Here is a 23261-nt window from a genome sequence, read left to right on the forward strand (position 1 = left end):
TTCCAACACAATATTATAATATACATTATAGGTATACGTATGTAAGTATGTAGGTATGTACATATTATTGAGGGAAAATAATCTACTTGGTCCCCTCATGACGACCCCTATGATGTATGTTTTTTATTTTATATATTATATAATACATATATATTGCATGCATATTTATTTTTTTAATAAAGACATTTAATTATTATAAATGTAATTTATTATGCAAAAGTAGTTTGATCATGATACCTGGGTATATATTGTGCAAAATTTATCATGAGGCAATAATAATTAATATGAATTTAAGTACGTTTTTCTAATTCATAACGATATTTGAATACTTGGACGGATTAATTGTGATTTAAGATTTACCGAAGGGTTTATTTTGTAAAGAAACATCTAAACCACGTATCGGCTAAATCAAAATACTATTAAATAACAAAAAAAAAAATGAAGGTGAATAATAAATGTTGTTGTTTAATAAAGTTATATATAATTTGTAGACATTAAGATTTCAAAAAAATGCGTTTTGAAAAAAGTTATGGTTTGGAACAAACACGGTGAGACGACTACGCCGTGTACGTATTACGTATAATGTATAATGTATGAATAAATACGCATCTGTCTCCAGTTTCTACATAATTATAGTAATAAATAACAATATACCTATATTATAATATTATATGCACTGTTGCGGACTTCGGCTTCTGTTGTTTGGGGGACCGTATGGACAATTGGCTCTTTTGTGTGCTTGGTGATTCAGCGTTATACTATATTATTATTATTTTATTATGTGTGATAGAGCCCGCACCGCTGCAGTAGACCCTAACGGTAGTTGACTGTTCGGTTCGAGTGGAATACTTGTGTGTACCTATAACCTATATATATATATAAGTATATTTTATAATATTAAATATACTATCTACCAGTGTTATTTATTGTATATTATTATTGTCTCCATACAACGCTCTTGGACGTCCTCTGGGATAGGTATGTGTAGACTTTAGATAGCAAAGCCGGTATATATATCTATAGACGATTTACCACTGCCTTAACTGAGATGAAAAGGAATATTTTATTGGGCTTTGAGGAGTTAAAAAATCCAACGAGATAAGATACAATTTGTAAATTATTGGGATTTGAGAAGAGTCGTACAACATAAACGTTTATATAATAAAAAGATGATTTGTTTTTGTCAAAAATATTATCGTTCGTCGTCAGGCATACTAAGAATTGTTCTTATACATCGAATATGTATAGGTACTAGGTATTACCGTATTAGGTATTTTATTTTACACATTTTTATTCGCAATATAATCGTTTTTGAAATGTTGGAAAATGGGTTGAAAAACGCTGTTTATTACATTACAGAAGAGTAAATCCACAACATAAAATATAATATTTCACCAGCAACAAAAGTAGGCCATAATTTATTATAATTACCTACTTTTCTAAAATCACATAAATATTTTAATAATAACATTGTCACTGGACGAAGAGTATACTATTGCGTGAGATCATAATATTGTGTTTGCAGCAACACTTATATTTACGTTTACCTACTACATACCGAGGAGGACACGATGGAGTGGTTGGAATAAGGGGGTTGTTGAGGAAGAGGACAAGCTAAGAAGGAGAATGATAAGACTTAGCAAGTGGAGGAGGAGAAGGATGATGATAACTGAGAAGTCACGAGAAACATCATCGACTGACGCAGTCGTAGTTCGCAGGAGCCAGGAGGGAGGCGCTGCTCGTTTGGGGTCGTTTGACCGCACCGGTGATCTTGCGCGCCCGCGAGAGGCGGCGGCTTTCTCGCACCGGGACACAAATCGGTCGATTGAATAATACACCTTTGACCGGCGCGAACCGCTCTGCCACTATTCGAACATAATACTAATAATACATATACAATATATTTTAATATCGCTCGACACAATACTTATGGTACAGCGCATTATATTATATTATTATAGTTTATACAAAACGCGTATTCTGGACATTCTGTCCACGTTTACAGCGACGACGCTGGTCACGTTTGTCGCTATATATATTATTTTATTTGTTTACTCGAACGATTAATGTTTATTTGCTTACGGCCCTCGTGACATCGTCGCAGTGCTTATAATATTATAACATTGTACAGTGTTTGTGTGTGTGTGTGTGTGTGTGTGTGTGTGTGTGTGAGCGACCATATTATGAGTACCTATGCCCAATAAACGATCATCAGCCAAGTCCTAAACCATTTTAAAGTATAATATTGCGGCATATTGTAATATTTTATTATTATGTGTATTATATAGTACGTATGTATTTTGGTGTATCTTTCCAACTGTGATCAAATCGATTTGTGTTTATGCAGAGCTCTGTACGCGGCTGCGGCAGCTGCTGTTTGATAATAATATATTATAATATACCACCATTTTGTTACCTTTATGTACAATAAATACGCAAAGACTTTTTTTATTTTTAACGACATTCCGAGTCCTGAGTACATCATGAATGAGCAAGATAAATTAATGTGACTACAAATATTATGTTGCACATGCGTTATTATTAAATGATTTAGGTGGGTCGTATTCGTATAGCAGTGTCGCCGGTGTTCAATTGAACTGCTCTGTAAAATGGAAATGTGGATACAAAAATAGAGTATTTCCGAGTGTTAATAAATTATGTCTTTTACAGTAGGTAGGCATGTGTCATCGGCCATCGCCATGTTTGTAAACTAAATAATATATTGGATAATAGACGAATCCAGAATTATTTTTCTGTGAATTATTGTGAATCGTGATTTACTTAAGTAACCTATAGGTAAGTACTACGTAGTAGCATACTAATTAAAATAGTATCTACTATCTACCTATTATCATAGTACACCCACCTATGGACTATGGATATATACTGCTGTCATACTTCATACTGTTACTACTCTAGAAATCGACTACATTGTGTAGGTGCATTCAGTGGCGTAGCCAGGAATTTCATAGGAAGGAGCTAAGTCTCACAAAAAAAAACAAAAAATACAAATACAATATGTCTTTGTATTACAATTTGTATTTACACTTTTAATTTTTTATTAATCTTGATAAAATTCTAAGGTCAACACAGTCAATGGTGGGGGGGGGGGCTATAGGTCCTTTGAATAATATTTTTTGAATTACAACAAAATAACTAATTGGTTATCTTTCGTTTAAATATCCAATTTTGTATACATTGAATTTCAAATGTCTACAAAAAAAATTACATATGTTTTTTTGATATTTTTTGGTTGTTGCAAGTACAACTTATGAAGACTCTTGAATTAAATTTCCAAGCTTTTTTAACATTTAAAAAAACTAAACAAACTTCAAAATTTCAAATGACTTTAAATATTAATTAGTTTGAATATTTTGAAAATTGCATTATTTATGAAAAATTATAATTTAAGTACTTATTAGGGTAATATTTCAAGTTTTTATACTATTAATATTTTTTAAAAAATAACAAAATAATAAAATCGTTATCATATGTTTAAGTTTTAATATCCAAGTTCGTCAGAATTTGAACTTCAAACGCTCATACATCCAACCTCACTTAAATGAGATTGTACTCTGGACTAAAAAGTGAAAAATAAAAATAAATTAAGAGAAATCAGTACCTTCAGGTAAATTTAATTTTAAGCCGAAACGAATACCTCCAACTCCAGATCAATGAAAATCTAACCACTATACAACCCTCAACAAAATACTTAGGTTTAATCCTTTATATGCAACTCACTTGGAGCCACCACACCAAATTTAAACGTAAGCAGGCCAATATTCGCCCCATCTCGTTAGAACATTACTCAAATCCAAAATGTGCCTAAACAACAAACTATACAACTATTATAAAACCAGTCTGGTCCTACGGTTTTCGAATGTATAAGTCCACTTCAGGTCTTTCAGTCCATTTGTCTTAGGCTAATAATAGGAACTCCCTGATTTATTAAAGACAAATCACTTCACAAAGACCTCCAATAACTACCAACAGTATCCGAACTCACCAGGCTCACTACAAAAAGATTCCACATTAAACTGTCAAACCACCCAAACCCTTTACCGATAACATGTCAATACCATTTATCTCCCTGGGAATTTTTAACATCGTCTCAAACGTCTCAAATCGTCTCAATACTGGCCCAGAAATTTACTCTGAATAGTGAATTTTAATCAAAAATTAGCAACCAATGAATATTTTTCTATGCGCTTCAAATTAGCGGACAAAACATTGTTTCATTGTAACCGAGTTTAAAAATTAAAAATTATTAACAAAATAATAATATAGCTAAGAATAATATTCTTTAAATTACGAATGCACTTATTCCATTATAATATTATATATACCTAATATGTACATATGTACAAAAATGTTTTGTGGTTAAAAAATTTCCAAGAACAATCTCCGAGAAACTCTTAAAAAGCAATAAAATTAAACGTAAAAACTTGTAATGTAAAAAATATTAAATTAAATGTATTTGTTATTTTATAAGGATCCATCTTTTTCCATGAATCATATTTACGCAATATTTAACAACATAATATTATAGTGGATATGAATATAATATTATACAATATACATATAATTTTATTTTGTTAGTTTGATTGCAACTAATGCAACTCTTGTTTACAATTTAAATACAATTTATTCCAGTCATTGAAAAATGAAATCCAATTTATCCAACAAATACTGTCGCAATCTAATAAAAAATTTAAGTTTTAAAAATATTAAACACGTTATTGAACGAAAGAAAACCAAAAACGAAAATAAATTAAACTTTAAAAAAATAATAATAATTCTGCTGTCGAAAAATCGGTATTCCTGATAACTAATTGTTAAGGAATAAGGTCAATGTATAAGAGCAACTTTTTGATTTTTGATTTTTATATTTCATATAATTATTGTATTTTAAACTTCTGAATTCAGGATCATTTTTACTTTTTACTTCAGAACTAGGTAATGCTTCACTTTACTAATACACTTTTCAAATTAAAATTTTTAATTTTCGTGCGTAAATTATAATTAGGTTTGTATAGTTTAAAGTTGAATACTAAGAATAATTAATTTAAACTTTTAAGTTGGTTAACCTATATTATATTGTGCGTTTCTATTATAAGAATTAAAAAAAATTATATTACCAAATACGTTATTTGGAAACGATATAAAAAAATAACGTTAATCAAAAACGTTTTCTACCCCGGGACTATATTTACTCATATCATACTCATACTTATATCATTTATAGGTAAAAGTTGAATACATATGTATTGTGTTTTTATAAACAATTTTCAGAATAATTGAGTAAAAAAATATTACTGTTAAGACGTGTTTTTGTCTACCATATTCTTAAGATATTTCAAACTAAAACGTTTATAAATGTATTGGACACGGGTCGACTTTTATTAATTATGTGTTTAAGGTTCCGTCATCAGTGATATAAAGTAGGTATACAATTATAGGTACCTATAATCATTCGTATAAACGGCAATATTCAAATAAATACAAATATAAAATACAAGTCACTAGCTATAGGCTATCTAATCCGTGTAATCAATGTGCAGTATAAAAAATCAATAATTATAGGAAAAAAACCATGCTTGCTTATAAAACCCATCTAACGGGAAGCGACAAAAATAAATATAATCTTTGTTATATATCTGGCCACTGACAGTAGGCAGACAGAAAAAATATAAGCAGTGGTTCATCGGTCAAGAGTATAATGATTTGAGTTTTAACAATAAATTATTTTTATATTTATTTACATCTTAATCAACATATGTATACTATATACCATCTATTAACAAAAAGTAGAAATAGGTACTGTAGTCATTCTGATATCAATCTGTCATCTTATATTTATAAGGATATTTTATTATATTTATATTGCTATAATTATATAGTTATACTAATATGGTAGATTGAAATAATTTTTGCCAAAGACAAATTTCATATGGGTAAAGTGTCTACCCCGAATTAAGAATTGGAGATATATCGAATATGACATATTAATATTATATTATTTTGTTATCAGAATACCTGTGAAACTTTGTAAGGTTTACACTAGAGAGTATAGGACATAGGTAGATACTATATTACACCCAAGTTGCAAACAAATTCAGGGCTCAGCTAGTACAGCGCGTATAATACCCGATACCTAAGAAAACTTTGTGCGGAATGGCGCAGCTCAACTCGAATAAATTAATATATAAGCAGACGTATAACAGTAAATTATAATCCTACTATTGCGGGCAGTCGACTTTACGGTGTATTTGTACATATCTTAAATTATAATGTTTAGGAAACGTGATATCATCATCATCATCATTATTATTATACCATGTTATTCGGCGAGCGTTCGGAAGAATTTCGTCTCCAGGGTGGTAGGGTGCCATTGGCGATGGATTATGTTGACAAATCACAAAATAGCATCAGGGGCGGCGGCGGCGGCTGGTGAGGAAACTGAGCGCGCGCTACCCATGTGTCAGTGTAAATACATAGATAGGGACCGGTGGTGTGTTGGCGGTAAAACGTTGCGCGGGGTGATCGGTATTCCGCGGCAGGGTGGTGATCGTGGATGATGGGTGGGTGGGTAGCGGAGGGTGGCGAATAAATGCCGAACGGCGCCGATTATGCGAGCGCCGCCGAACACGCCCCCTCGGGACCGTACGACGAGCCGGGGTGTACCAGCCCCGCAGGCAGTCGACCAATCGCGCGCGACACCCGATCGCGACGCGGTGTAGCCGACACCCCGCTGTAGCCCGCACACTAGTCCGCGACGGCGGTAATCAAACGTAACGCGCGGCACTTAACCGATTGACGGCTCTATTAAACGTTTATCGTTGGCGCGTAATACTGAAAAACACTGAATATTATAATACATAATTATATACGCGTATCGTTTGCGTGTATCGCATAACTAAATATATTTAGGATAAATCGATTTTCATTATTTTGATAATATTTCTCTAATATAATATATCATTATCGTGAGTAGTGCAGTTCTCCTTCGTACCAAAAATTAATAATATTTAACGACAAAACGGAACCGACGATGACGATTGCAGCCGTACTGTGAACGCTGCCGTAGCTGCCCTATCTGTACCCGATCCGCGAACAAAACAAAAATTGTTAGTGTCATAATATTATAGTACGTTCACGTCCGCAGAAACCGATGAAATTGGACGGACGTCTCGGCGGGACGACGTGCGACGGCGGCGGTGCTGTTTACGGCGCCTCTGCGGGTCTCGGCGACAACGTCGATCGCACGGAACGGCCACCGACTTCCGCCGCCGCCACAGCCACAGCCGTGGTGGATGAACGCGGCTTGACGTCGCCGCGGGAACAGTGCGATTGCGACTCCGACGCCCGTGGACAGGCCATGGCCACCTGCACGACGGCCGGTTCCGCGGTCGTGCCGAAGACGTCTGCCGTCGGTTCGTCACTGTTTACTATCGACAGCATACTCGCTCCGTCCAGGTCGTCCGACGTGTCGGCCGTCACGGCAGCTTCCGGCCGCAACAACGTGACCGCGGCCACGGCGGCGGCCAACGGGTTCTTCAAGCAGCCGTTGAGCTTTGGACACCTGGCAGCCGCCGCAGCCGCCTCCGGATACGCGCACTCCACTGCCGCAAACTTCTTAGGTAAGTTATTGCGTCAATCACAATATATATCTTTAATACCTAGCTATATTATATACAATTATCCAGGGAAGTAATTTGAGGTGATGCAGGGTATGCTTATGCATACGGCATACCTAAAACTTATCAAGATTACATTTTGGCATAACTATAATTTTTTGCGCCGGGCAAAAATAATCTTTTTTAAAATTAATCTTATAAGTATTCGCAACTATAGACATATGATATTATTATTAATGTATTATTTAAATGAAATATAAAATGTTTGAATTAAATATTTTATGTGTGACTGAGCCGACTGAGGATTTCAGGATTTGTTCTAAATACATTATATTTATGTATAGGTACTTAAAATGTAATTTAGAGCTCCCTAGGACCCTAGTCCCAGTATTTAAAAAAACAAAATATAATGTTTTTAGATACAATATATAGTGTCTATAAATATTAAAATTAAAATTAAAATAATTTAAATGCTAATTATTAGTATTGTTAGGTATACAGTGTTCATAAAATATATTAGATAAGAAATATATAAAATCTTTTTTAATAGGTTTTTTGTAATAACCCTATAGCACAACATATATATTGGCCTGCTAAAAATCGTTTTGGCCTTTCTAGTTGTTAGCATACCTTTCAAAAAGTTGAAATGACGACCCTGCTCATCATCTTAAATCGCTTGTAATTTGTATAGACATTTACCACAGCCACTGTTATAATAGCCGATCAGCGTTAATTTATAAAATAAATAAATATCAATGTCCGTGTTTGAACCCTGAAAGTGCTAAACCATTTTTCATTATTTATTCTTATTTTTAAAAAAAGAAGTAGGTATAAAGTGTTAAATTGTTATCTTATGCAATGCATTTCAACCAAAAATAAACAATATTTAAATCGTTTTAATTCGTTTAAACCAATAAGATTTCTTTTAAAACAAAATTTACCATTAATTGTATCAAATTTTCAACTTATTATCGTATAAGCTAAATTAAAGATAATACCTAATTCAGTTGGAAATGAAAACTCGTTTGGTTAAAAATGTTACAACCCGTGTGCTCCAGTACTATTTATCACACTCTAATAATATTGTACACTATACACTGTTATCTGTTTGTCGTCTGTTATTGACGATACGACTTTTCTCATTTTATACACAAATTTGAATTTATGTTATGTAATCAACTAAGGAAGATGGATTTAACACAGGAAGTTGAACTCGTGTGTAAGATGTACAACATTATTTATACTTGTTGGATATATTTTATATTTACTATTTTTATAATTTGTAGGTTCTTATATTAATATTGGAATAATTTAACTATTTATAGTTTTTTTTGTGACCATCTAAGTGACTGAATTCGTTTGGAATGTCGTCATAATTCGATGTTTTTGTGATGTAGAGTAGGTACACTAGGTACTAAAGGACATTGTACAAATTATGTCTCGGTATAGGTAGCTACTTTAAAATATAAAATTATTTTTATTAAAAGAGGATGAGTATAGAATTTGTCGTTTATATATATATAGAAGGTCAGGTCTAAGTCAATAATATAGTCTAATCATAAACGTGGGACATAATATTAGAAGTACGGACGCCGTAATTTTCATATGAATATATGATAAACGTGAAAATGATAGATTATATTTATCAGTTCTTTTTTTTTTATTATTTGACATACAAGACCTCGACTACAAAGGCAATTGGCCATGGTTTGTGTATTACATGAAACTAATATAAAAGTTTAAGTATATATAGGTAATAAGGTAAATACATAAAAAGTACAATGGAAGACTTAAAAACTAGATAAAATGTGCATTTTGATTTTTTTTCATTATTAAATAGTTTCATAACTTATCAGTTCTACCAGGTATCTATATAATATACCTGTTATACATAATATTCAATTCGTTAAATTTCCTCACAAATTGTAGTAACTAGTAATGTACTATATAGCTGGTATAGGTATTGTTATAACTCATTGGTAAAATAGGGGGCAATATGGTAACACTCTGCTGTATATTAAGTGTCTTGAGAAGTCACTCTAATGAATGTTTTCAATTTGAATTCAATGATATAAAATCATTGTACACAAAAAACGATTCTCAGCGAAGATATAATGGTCTGTCAGCATATCATATTATTGCGATTAAACGAAGGATAACGACTTGTTGTTTTTGACAAAGTGAACAATTTTTTATCAACATTAATTAAAAAAACTAATAGAAATTGATAATTTCTTATGTTTATAAATATCTTAAAATGAGTCCATATATTTTGAAAATAGTATGGTGTATAGAAAATTCTAATATAAACATTCAGTGGATATTTCATGTATTTACGATAATTTTTTTAGTGTTACTCTAAAAACCAAAACCAATGTAGTCGAACACTAGTTTTGCATAAAAATCTTCTTTTTTCTTTAGATTTTTATAATACCATATAAATAACATAATTTAGCTTATAAATTCATTATACACTACCTATTATATTGTTGTAGTTAAGAGATAACTTATGTCGGTATTCATAGTCAATTTATGTGACACACAAATTTACTATGCATACACACATTAGTGTTTTACTGCAATCGGTTATTATTAATAATTTTTAGTTAGGTATATCTTCTAAAACCAGTTTATTCACATTACCAGCAATCAATTAATTATTATTCAATAACTGTTATTATTTTTGTATAATAGACAATTTATAGTATCTAATTAACTGCAGTCTGCAGTTATGGTTTATACCAGTATACCACGATTAAAGACAGGTTAAATACTACTGGTTTATACATATATGTGTGTATAGCACAGATGTTAGATAAGTTAGATATATTGAAAGTGAGACGAGTAGATGAGTTTTAGGTTCACCTAAAATTGACCACATGGATGTCATTCTACAGTTCCACCACCTGCAAAATGTCTATAATATGAAACTTTTAAAATCGTAAAACTTCTAATAACATATATATATCAATACTTCTCGAAGTATCGTAATGAACTAATAGTTCTTGTGAAGGAACAAATCTATTAATTTATTTATTGCGCTATTGTAAGATTAATTATAATTAATTATTTTTACTGGTATTTTTTTCCACGACATCTATTTTATTTTTCAACAATGCCTTCATACCTAACTATTGCTGTTATTAAATGTATTAACCCATCAAATAAAATACAAAATGCTAGTTTTCGCAGCACATCTATAACACATATTGGTTAGTATCTAGGCATTTGTGGTTTTCCTGAATAACGTGCAGTCAAACAGCAGCGATTTTGAAGTATTTGGTGGAATTTGAGAATCTAATATTATTGATTTAATATTGCTCACTAAAACTCCCAGAAGTATAGGTAGGTACTTAAATTGTTTTAAAACATTTATTTATTACATCGTTTTTCAAACATAACTTACATGTTACGTGTGTAAAAAATAAAAAATACATAGATATCTTTCCCTAGTATTAGCGAAGTGAGATGAGTTTATTTGATGTGGGAATACTGAGCAGTGAGTAAGTACTTTGACTCAGTATATTATATTTATATTTTAATTCAGCATATTATCATTTATCATCTATTTTTTTAGAATCTCAATGAATGAATGTCTGGTTTTGAAATTGTATGTACTTTTTTTTCTGAAGATAAAGCATTTTGCATTACATTTTTTACTACACAATCTATAAAATAACTTTTTTCTACAACAAGTGTAATTGCTTTACGATGTGTGTTGACTGTTGAATTTATTTTGGGTGGATGAAGAGAGTGATTATTTCTTTGCCATATTTTAATAGTTTTGGCCGAGTGTGTATAACTGCTATTTATAGTACTATACTATAATAATATAATACATATAGCACCTACCTATATGAATTTAAGAATTATGAATACATTTTAAATCATTTTGTGTACAATAAACTAACGTAACTATTATGTTTTTTATATCTTAATTTTTCTTCACACTTAGGCTATTTAGCATTATTAATTATTAATCTATCCAATATTTTTTAAATCAACAATTTAAGTATTATTTTTACGTTATTATTATTATTATATTTTGCATAATATTATGTAAAAAATATATTTTGATTAAAAAAGAAATTTACTTGACGTTTCAATTTTTTCAAATTCGTTTTATTGTCTTATTGTGTTTCATAAAATATAATTTTACTAATAATTAAAATATTTTGGTTTAAAATTCGTAATTGGGAGTTTTTAATTTGTTTTACTTCTAACATATCAGCTAAAATTAAAATATTATCCTATAAACATTTTATTTTAAATAACTGCTCAACAGTTTTATATTTTTAGTAGACATAAAATTATTTAATTATATATTATATTATATACATTATTTAATTTATATAGACCCTCATGCAGGAAATTTTTAAAACTAATCATATAGCTTAATTAATGCATTTTGAGTAAAGTTATTAATACTTGGAAATTTGCAGTTTTCACATTTCAGAGACTTTAACTGAATAGTTTTCTTACTTAAATTAAAGTAATTGCTTATAGATATGGCTGAAAACTTTCGACAAACATTGCACGCGATCCTCAGAAACGTCTATCAGCAGTAACATTTTAACCAAAGTATTTTTATTGATAACAAATTTTAATAAAATGTAAATATGTAAAATCTGTGGACCATGGCTTATTTTAATAATGATAAAAAAAATAAATTATGGCATTCGAATAATGTAACTAATTGTGATTAAAACAAATATAAATTAATAAAATGACAATGTTACTCGGTCTGGCTTCATCTTATTCATTAATAACATTATTACATCACACGTAAAATGTTAATACATTTCCAAGTGCAGACATAATATTAATATTGTATATAAGTATGAGGTATTATATTTTAACAATATATATATAGGTACCAATGCTCGGAACTGGCACCGTGTAAAATATATACTTGGCTCACATAATATAATAATATAATATATGCTTTTGTACACGACACATTGCATATTTTATTTCTATATAAGCACTGTGTTTTTTCGACACGTGGACAGCCAATAGTATTACACACAAATCTCCCCTTTGCCACCCAGTAAACATCTGTGTTTTGTGTGGAATTTTAAATCCGTTTGCAATATGCAAAGGCTTCGCAAATAATTGCTTCGCGCATTCAAAAAGATCCTGTGGACCGTGTGAAGCCGCACGGCCGTGCAACGCTTTGTGCGCAGTGTGACATTCAATTTCTGATATTTTCAAGTATAATGTAATGAAAATACACCTGATCGAGCATAAAGGGGTTTTCGTGGATCGAAGGTAGACGAAGACGCTTAAACCTCACGCTGACAATAATCGCTTGTTGATACTCGTACTTTAGCATTTAAAAAACCAGTGACTTCCTTGATACACGTGATGCAGTATTAAATAAACGCGTTGGTTTAGAGTAAACATGTATTTAATAATAATAAAAAAAAAATACAAACCAGTGATTTTTCCAAATCTCTAGATAAATAATAAAGACGTTTTGACGTTCTTACTACCTACATAGTAAATACATTGTACACTATAATATAATATTATATTATATAGTTTAGTGCAGCAGTATTATGTAATAACTCGTGCGTTCTAATAAAAACATAATAATAATTAATATGTCTACTGGTATTAGGTACTTACATGTTTATACTGGTTAAATTATTGCTGGAATGGTTAAATCATTTGAAAAGTTATATAAGTACATTGGAGTCATCATAAAATAGTATTATTATACAACGCACTTGGTGTACAATTTTCGAAGTACAATTGTATTGTTTTATCTCGCTCAGTATAATATTAACCTAAAACAATATTAATTGTTTTTTTCAAAAAGCACAATAGTATAAATAATTATAATCGTAAGATAATTCAAAAGGTCGAAATATTATTGAAAATTGGATCATTGTAATAATTTTATCATTGGGTTTTATTCATTGATCGCTATATTATAGGTGCTCTTACCAATGGGTACCTCTTAATGCGCATCGTAAAAACGAAATCAAATGTCGACCGCGACATCAGATATAGTTTCCATTTTCTCATAATATTTTTACTGTTACAGTACCCGCGTGGATACCTAACCTAACCTACGCATGCGATTATAAAACACTTAGGACCGCGGCGGCGGGCGGGTACGGTTTTTAATTTATAATGTTCACAGCTTCCGGGCAGACTTTTTTGTTTTTTTTCTTCTCCGTTTTCAACGTTTCGTTTCGGCTCCCCGGGCTCGTGTCGAGCAAATCTATATAATATATGATTTTATACATATTATATTATATTATATACATACGCGGTGCTTAAATCTAGCAAATCCTAAGAGCTTTGTTTCGCTCCCTCGTATACAATATATATGCACCTATTTATTACTCGGGTCGAGGAGACCACGCCGATGCCCGCGCACGCGGATCGAACTTTAATCAACCATGAATAAGTAATGCACAACGACGGCCGTGTGTGTTTGCATTGTTCCCCGTCTGCGGTTCAAATCAGATCAACGGTGCCTCGGGCCTTATATTGTGTTATGTATGCATATGTATACATATGCACATACGTGATATAATAGTATATATATAATAATATAATATAATATATATCGACCCTCCCGCCGCCCGCGTTATGTTATACATTGCTCGCGGTTTTTCTTCCGATATTGCTTTTCTTTTTTTCGTTGCCCCCCCCCCCCCCCTCCCACACCAATAATATTACTTATAAGACGCGTATTTGTTCTTTAAAGTTTGCCGAATAGTTTATATATATATATATATACGGTCTGCACCGAAAACGTAATAAGTAATAATATCTTATATTATTATTGTTGCGTACAACCAAAACAGGCATCATTCATCGGTATACCTATATAGGTACGATAATATTATGTACACGCGCATATTATTATTATACTGCGTTAAATAAACCGAATAAAAAAAAAATTAACGTCATATGATGTTTTACCGCGGTTGACGGTCTGCGATTTTGTTACCTCGATATAGTTGGTAAAATCGCGATGGTGATTTAATTTGCTATTATTCTTTTTTCTTGGTCGTATTAGTTGCCGCGGCTGGTTACCAAAGCATCTATCCTAGTTATATGATGGCCATGGCGGTGACGGGGGGCCACGGGGCTGCTGGCGGTCATCATCACGGTCCCGCGTCCATGTTCGCCGGCCCACCGGCCAAGAGAAAGAGGAGGCACCGGACCATATTCACCGAGGAACAGCTCGAACAGTTAGAAGCGACTTTCGAGAAGACGCATTACCCAGATGTGGTTCTTAGGGAGCAGTTGGCGCTGAAGGTGGATTTAAAAGAAGAACGAGTCGAGGTTAGAACTTAATATAGTATTTATTTAAACTTTAAAGTAGACTATAGTATTATATATATATGTATAATTATGCTGGTTGTATACGATGTAGTCGTGTGTTATTAAATTATTACACTTTTATTTGCACACTGAGTGATACGCGTCAGTACGTCACCTATATTATATTGAATATATTCACATTCAAATAATTCGAACATATTATTTATACATATATAATCAATAAGGCGATTCAACCTACGTATGAGAGCGTCTCCGTAGAGAAACTTACCCCCCCCCCCTTCTTTAGTTTTTTCTTAGAGAAATTACTGAAACATTAGAAAATATTAGTTATTCATAGACAGTTTATAGTCAAATTTTATTCAAACTGACTAATGAGTGAATATATATACTTGTATTATATATTATTTATATTTAAAGATTGGGAATTGAGTCTTGGTATACATTATATATAGGTAGATACTTTAAAAGGGCTTATAGATTTTTAGGTGTAAGAAAATATTGCTGATTTCTGTTTAATAATCACGGTCTTGTGAGCCTCAATTTTAATCATAGTCATAAACTCATAAAATGTATTATTATACAAAAGGTTTCTTTATTATACTATATTCTGCGTTAAAATGAGAAAATCGTATAATAATAGTATATCCAATTTATATAATGTCCTCGGATTTTCAATTTATTTTTCTTAAATGTAAACCTTATTTTTAATAACAAATGTTGATACGATATCATTATATATTTACAGGTATTTTTTATGAATATTAAAAAATTAGATAATCAGGTTATTAACTATTAACAAAGTCTATAGGGTAGCTCTCTTAGAAAATAAAATTAACTAGATAATTATAGATTCTTTGTTTTATATCTTTCAATTGCCAATCCCTTACACTATAAGCAATACATTTACAATGTTAACATCTAAAAAGTTATAGGTAAATTTACAAACAAAAATGATATACATTTTTTTTAAAGAAATACAAAAACTTAGTGTTGAAACTTTTATGCAGACGATAGAAATCAAATCTGATCAAATATAATACTCGTATAACAGAGTTATATTATATTTATTCTGCATATTTATTTTTATATTGCAATTTTCTACATTTTTAATTTTAGTTAGGTATCAAGTATAATATAAAAATCAAAGTTAGCTGAGAATAAGGAAAACGTATTTAATACAAATCTAGGTATTATGGTTATTATAATAAATGTTAGTATTATTAAATTATATAATTAATTAATATTTACCATATTAGTATATTATATAATTTTATTATAAAGCGTAACATTATTATAGATTTAAATCCTTTTAATGTTAAGATTTGAATATTCAGATATTGGTGTAGGTACTATGTATTGTACTTATTGTTGTATTGTTAATTGGGTTTAAGTTGTAAATATGATAATACAATTTATTATAACTACAACGCGTTGGAAAAATTGTCCATCATTTACAGGACTTAACATAATATTAATCTAATATAATGTGACGAATATAAATGAGTAGTAAATTATCTTTCTCTCATATTTTAATACGGTTATTATCCTAGCCTACCATAAACGATTGTGAAAACTCACACATGTTTATTATTTTAGGGGTGTAATTGATAGGAAATCTATAGAATATATAATGTAGTTGTCAGGGTTAAGAGGTTTTTTCTCTCCCTTTGGCTGCTCATTTTAGGGGTGAGAAATCATGTTCTGAAGTGTTTTGATTGGGTTCGGTCGAATATAACCTCCTGGATTTATTTTAATTAAATTTCATGATATGGTTTCGTTTTCTCTATTTCCGTAACAATATTCGCATGTTTACAAGACGAATTAATGGGAAATGGCTTTTATACAGTTTCATCGGCGATGATTAACCAACTTAGGGCACTCTGTGCTTTTGTTGATCTTAGAACCCTTATAAATGAAAATCTCCAATTGTGTCAAAAGCTTTTTATTATTATTAGCTGTTTTGCCATTAGAATTCATAAACCCATAAAAAAGAATAATAGATTTTCATCAAAATATATTTAATTCAAGCATCATGACAAAACTGAAATGTGTTATTATTATTTCTTTAAAACATTAACTGCAGTATCTTCATTCTTCAATTTACGAGACGTAATTATATTTATCACAATTATTTCAATCCATTTTTGAGAAAAAAATAATATAGAATAAATACGTATAAAAAAATATATTTCTGTCTAATAAACTTTTTATTTTTATTATTTTTAACTAAAATAGATTATAATTATTGGTTGTTTATACTTTATACTTATATATATAGATATACTATGTGAGATATAAAATGGAAAAAAACTTAAGTCCTGCATTAATGATATTTATTACTAAATTTAGTTAATAATTTTCTTTGGCTTTAAAATTTTCATCAGCAACATTATATTAATATAATATAAAAGTATATTATGTGGTAGAAAATTATCTCTTCCTTAAAAGCAATATTATCATTATTTTAGTCTTACAAGCTCACTATTAAAATATAAAAAATGTATCAACATTATTATACGTAGTCGTAGTATTTAAAAATAAAACCGCTCTCCTTCATTTGTTTTGATTGTGTACAATGCACATTTGTGTGTCGACTTTCATTGATTTAATAAGTATAACTCATCCTTACACAAGTTTAAAAAAGCAGACGTAAAATTAAAAATAATACAAAATCCAGAAAGAACCCTAAACTTTTTATAAAATGTATCCTGATACCCCCAAGGAAAAGGGAAGGAATTACGCTAAAACAATACGTCAATTTGATAAAGAATCCTTTTAACGAAACATAAACAACTACTAAGGGCACTAAGGCGAGCTCTGTGTTATTTTTTCATAAAATATTATTATTTTATAATACTATATACATAATATATATTTTTTTTATACCATATATTTATAAGAATATGGCTGGCTGAAGTATTATTTTTATTATTATCATAAGGCTATTCAACTGTAACGCGGAAAATACAATAAGCTCCCTGAGGGCCGCCGCCATCCCTGGTCATCATTCAAATCCGGACGTGGGAAATAGAGACACTTGGAACCAATAGAAAAATCTGAATTTTTTTCTGCATACATTTCACATAATAACATTCCTCTGTACCACCTCTTAGAAAAATAGTCATAATAGGTACATATTATACATATATTATATTAGTCAACTTAAGTTATTATTTATATCGTTGTTATTGTGACCTTTAGAATTATATTATTAATTTATACCCACCTACTAAAACTGTATAAACAATTATTTTTTTAATGTTGAACGTTCCCCGTAAAAATTAGATAAAATTTGTATAATACTATATAATATTATAAAATATATAGGTAGATGTATATAATTTAAAACTATACAGGTATTATAGACTTAAAAATTCCATAAATGCTGCACATAATAATATGCATAGGTATATTATAATGTCACGTTATATTCTTATTTTTTCGATCTACAACTAAACATACTATACTTATTAAATCGTTTTGTAAACACAGGCTGACGATTATACCAGAGTGCTAAACACAAATTCTATAAAATATAATATCATGAATATAAATACTAAATAATATCATGTATGTATACAATTTATCAAATCTCACACCATCCAACACTATAGGCACACTATATAGCACATTCGCACCCCATTATACGCTGTATAATATAGCCATCTACCTGTGTTTCACTGGAAAATTCAACTGATCCGTGAAAACGTTGGTGTGTTTATGAGACCGAAATAATTGGTACAAAGGCCGTCTTTGACTGATGTTCCCCGATACATGATAATATTACAATTTATTATCTTGTTGCTATGTTGCTACGTGTAGCGTATTTTGACATTTTCACCGTGCATGCGACAAGGGAGGTGGTGACATTTTTTCAACGGTAATAATCAGAGTTATTTGTATCTGTGAAAGAATATTTTATAAAAATGTAAAATAAAAGCAAAATGCAATAAAAAAATACCCCTCATTCGCTTCGACAAAAAAAATAAATATATGTAGGTAGGTGTATAACATAGAGGTGGGTATGTAAAAGCGTATTTCTGAGATTATTAAAATGTATTTTCTACGTTTGCGAACACCAACATTTATTCATTCTTATTCTATTGATTAAACATATAAATGGTTCCAAAATGAAAACAATAACTTAATTGCTATTAAATAAAGCTATAAGGTTAATTTATTATATACATAGGTATTTACATAATTATATATACCTATATATGATTCATTGTCTTAAAATATTGTCTTCCTTTAGCGTACCTTTGTGTAACGTGAAATTATTTATTGTTTGAATCACAGTTTATTAAAAAGTATTACTTATTATTGGAATTCAAACAAAAAACATACAAAATCATTTTTTACGTAATAGAAATAAAACATTTTAATTAAATTACGAAGCCTTTTTTTACCGTTTTTCTGCATTTTCTTTGTGTCAAACACTCATTCGTTCCATTATACCTATTTATAACTATATTAACCCATTCATAAACATAAACTTATTTAGTCTTTATATTTATATCTGGAATTTGGTACATAATAAAATAAAATAAGAAAATAAGTAATATCTTTAAACTGAAGACGTGTTTCATATATATAATATGTAAATATAAAATGTAGGTATTTAGTATTTACCCGCTTTAGGTACATATAATAAATTAAATAAGTATTTATTTATATTTAATAAATAATAATAACTGAGTAAATTATAACTTGAGAAAAAAAATTTCAATTATAATTTTGATACCTTTGATTTAAGTAGAAAAATCCACGAAAAACAACGGAGATTTAAAATATTTTGTTGTTAAGTTGCTATTAAACAGTTTTAAACAAAATTTTAAATATACTGTTCTTTATGAATTTTATTTTCATAATCGATACTTACGGAAACATCGTTACTCTCAAAGTCACAAATCCACAAATACATATATAACCGAAATGTGGATTATTATACCAGATAAAAAAAATACAATAAAGCTATAAAAAATAAAAATAAAATGTTCTTATCAATTACATTTCGGAAATAACTCAATGTGACTTTATCAATAATATTCCATATTAATTCATGGAAACTATATGGTATATTAGAATTTGTCTACACTATGTACTTTAAGTCCTTGTTGCATTATATATTAATATAAATTTGTTCTGTCTTGTGTCCTTAGGTGTGGTTTAAAAATCGTCGGGCAAAGTGGAGAAAGCAAAGACGTGAAGAACAAGATAGACTGAGGAAAATGCAACATCATCTGGTGGAACAGCCTGGAGTGTCTAATGGGCTAGCAGCTGCAGTGGCGGCAGCCGCGGCTAGGGGGGGTGATCCCATGCGGTTAGTCCATCTGCACGTGCAGGACGAAGAAGAACTCGAAGAAGATCCCGATTCTTCAGACTTAGAAGTTGCTTGAGTAAATTCTATCGACTGAATAAATGATTGTTTGTCTTTTTTGTACATCTCTTGAAGAGCTGGTTTTTTTTCCGTTAACCCAGAACGATGCATATATATTTTTAAGATGCGTTTTGATATTTTAAAAGCATTTCTCTAAACCAATAATGATAATCATTGAAATTTGTTTTTTTATTGTTAATATTGAACACCTCGACGGCTAAAAATATCATAATTTGTTACCTATAATATGCTTTTTACATTTATAATAATGTGTGTTATGAAAATCTGACGTAACATAGGTTATATAATATATTACACATATAATTATAGTATAGTATAATGACATAGTAAGTACCTACCTAAGTTAAATATTTAAACTGAGAATGTTCGTATTATTGTATAATAAAAAAATATGATATTACTTATATGTTTGTGTAGTATAATAACGAAAAGTGTTTGTAACTATTAACTATTGATTTCATATTATGATCACTGAGCTTTTTTACTTATAAGTTTCGTGTTTCTGAAAATTTGACAAAAAGTCAAACCCTATGCTATGTATTATACTAATAGTGTAATATTTATATAAGCTATGTAAACATATACATCTCACATGTGTTATTATTACTTATATTTTATGACACAATGACGCTGTATATCCTTATAAATGATTTATTTATGTTTAAATTAGATTTGTAAAAATATTAATTATTTATGTATATTGTAATACTCGTTAAATGTAATAATTTACACGACATGTTAATTTTACATTATAATTATTACTTAATTTTAAATAAATATCCACTGCAAGGATTTTAAGTTTAGTGTATATATTATTTTTATTATGTTAATTTAAACTCAAATTGTTAATGTATAGGTATTATTGTCTTTTTTGATTATATTATATATAGCTGTACAACTACGTACCAATACATTTTCCGGAATCTATTAGCGAGTTCCGAACATTTAAAACAAATCCAAGTATTATAGTAAGTAGTTCAGACACATTGTCGGTGTGATTATCAATGATATGATATGCAAGTTAGCAAAATATTGTACAAATATTTAAGCTTTTTTGTTAAACTTGCTATTTTTAATAGATTAATAACTGTACTTCTAACAATAATTTATTATTTATATTCATATTGATGCATAAATAATATACATATTACCTATAGATAAATAGGTACAATAATATTGTTTAATTCAATTTCTAGTCACTATAATATAATATAATATATTAATATATTCATACAATAATATAGTATTATCAAATAAGCATTATTATAATACATAAAATATACCATTTGTAATATGGCTTTATGTGCATTATTATGGTTTTGTACATTGTTTTAGTTAGTTAAATTAATAAATGTATCAAACCATATAGTATTTTTGTATTAAAAATAATTAATCGTTAAGGTAATTTAGATCTAAATTCTAAATTATTAAAAGCCCTCGAGATAAAACCTACTCAACACTCTGGCCGGGCTGAGGATCGAAATAGTAATCTCTTCACACCTCCACACAATGGCGTTTAGACCATTTTTTTTTTTGTGAGGCTCAGAAAGTTTCTCTACCTACCACCACAGCTACATGATCAAATCATTACCTTTTAGTTTTTTTTTACTTATTCCAACTGAAATTATCATTCAATTAAATTTGAGTAACTGAATTTGAATAAGTCTAATTCGTTGTTGCTATATAGTAGAGTAATAATTATATGTAAAGTAGAGTACAATAACTATTTTTCATTGTTTGTCTTAAAACTCCGTTGCATTTAATCGCTCTCGTTCAGACTACAGAATATATATATATATATATTAGTAAGAAAGTTGGTAATTAAAATAGACTAGACCAGCGAAGCAATGTGTCATGAGGTGACATCAAAATTGTACCAAGTATATATAACACGGCAGTCCCGCTGTTGTCGTGAAACTCGGCAAGAACGCAAATACAACGATTGTACGTATGATCGACGATCGTAGTACAGGTAGGTGAAATATATTTTATGTTTGTTTTGTACCAACAATGGTATTTCTGACCTAAAACTGTGTTCGTTGAGTATTATTTCAGTCATTTTACGTTTTTACTTTTTAAAAAGAACAGTACGCTAAGATAGGTAAGTACTACGATAGGTATACGTACTTATGGTGAACAAGGTTTGTTTAAAAATTTTAAACCGACGGTACTTTGGCACCTATATGGACTCTTAAAGTATTATAATTCAAAAGGACCGAACGTAAAACCGACAACGACAAGCGCGTATACCTACCCCAATAAAGCTAACAGCTCTAATTTAATTTATTTTAAAGGCAGTCATTAACTTAGTCCTTACAGTGTATACGAAAGTAATAATAAGGCATCTTAGGTCTAATCATAGGCGCAATTTGAACAACTGATTTGGGGGGGCTAAATTTATAAAATCAATACAGACCCGCGTCATTTTTTTATTAGGTGAATTTAAGAATGAATATATTTAAAAACTTAGGGGGGCTTAAATAAAACTAGGGGGCTAAGCCCCCCTAGACCCTCCCCCCAAATTGCGCCTATTGGTCTAATGGCCAATCGCGTGCCACTCTTGCGGGTGATACGACATTATGTAATACATTTTATTAATAATCTATTAGTTTATTATCTCAAACTTGCTTACGCATCCGACCTACCCGGACCCATCTCCGATTTTGGTTGAGGCCCGGTCCTCTAAAAACAGCCTTCGCCACGCAACTGGACCACCACACACATGTACATGCCACCCATACAATAACAGCCACCGTGGGCCTATGTCACCTACCCCTCCCCTTGAGCCGGGCCTGGCCACCCCCTTACATAATATGTCGAAAGTAACTAGTTAATTATTTACAATCTATCTATAGAAAGACAAAAATGTATTTTGGGTGTGCAATCGTACTTCAAGCGGTTGACTGTCGTCGCTT

General features: G+C 30.3%; 1 protein-coding gene across 1 annotated transcript; it reads left to right on the forward strand.

Moving 5' to 3' along the window:
* The first annotated feature begins 6782 nt into the window (after positions 1 to 6782).
* On the forward strand, positions 6783 to 21595 carry LOC132948812 (homeobox protein goosecoid-like). The gene is made up of 3 exons (XM_061019462.1): positions 6783 to 7640; positions 14677 to 14945; positions 20108 to 21595. The coding sequence occupies exons 1-3, from the start codon at positions 7172 to 7174 to the stop codon at positions 20342 to 20344; spliced, it is 975 nt and encodes a 324-aa protein (XP_060875445.1). The 5' UTR covers positions 6783 to 7171; the 3' UTR covers positions 20345 to 21595.
* The last annotated feature ends 1666 nt before the right edge of the window (positions 21596 to 23261 follow it).

This window comes from Metopolophium dirhodum, chromosome 7, assembly GCF_019925205.1.
Source record: "Metopolophium dirhodum isolate CAU chromosome 7, ASM1992520v1, whole genome shotgun sequence".
Lineage (NCBI taxonomy): Eukaryota > Metazoa > Arthropoda > Insecta > Hemiptera > Aphididae > Metopolophium > Metopolophium dirhodum.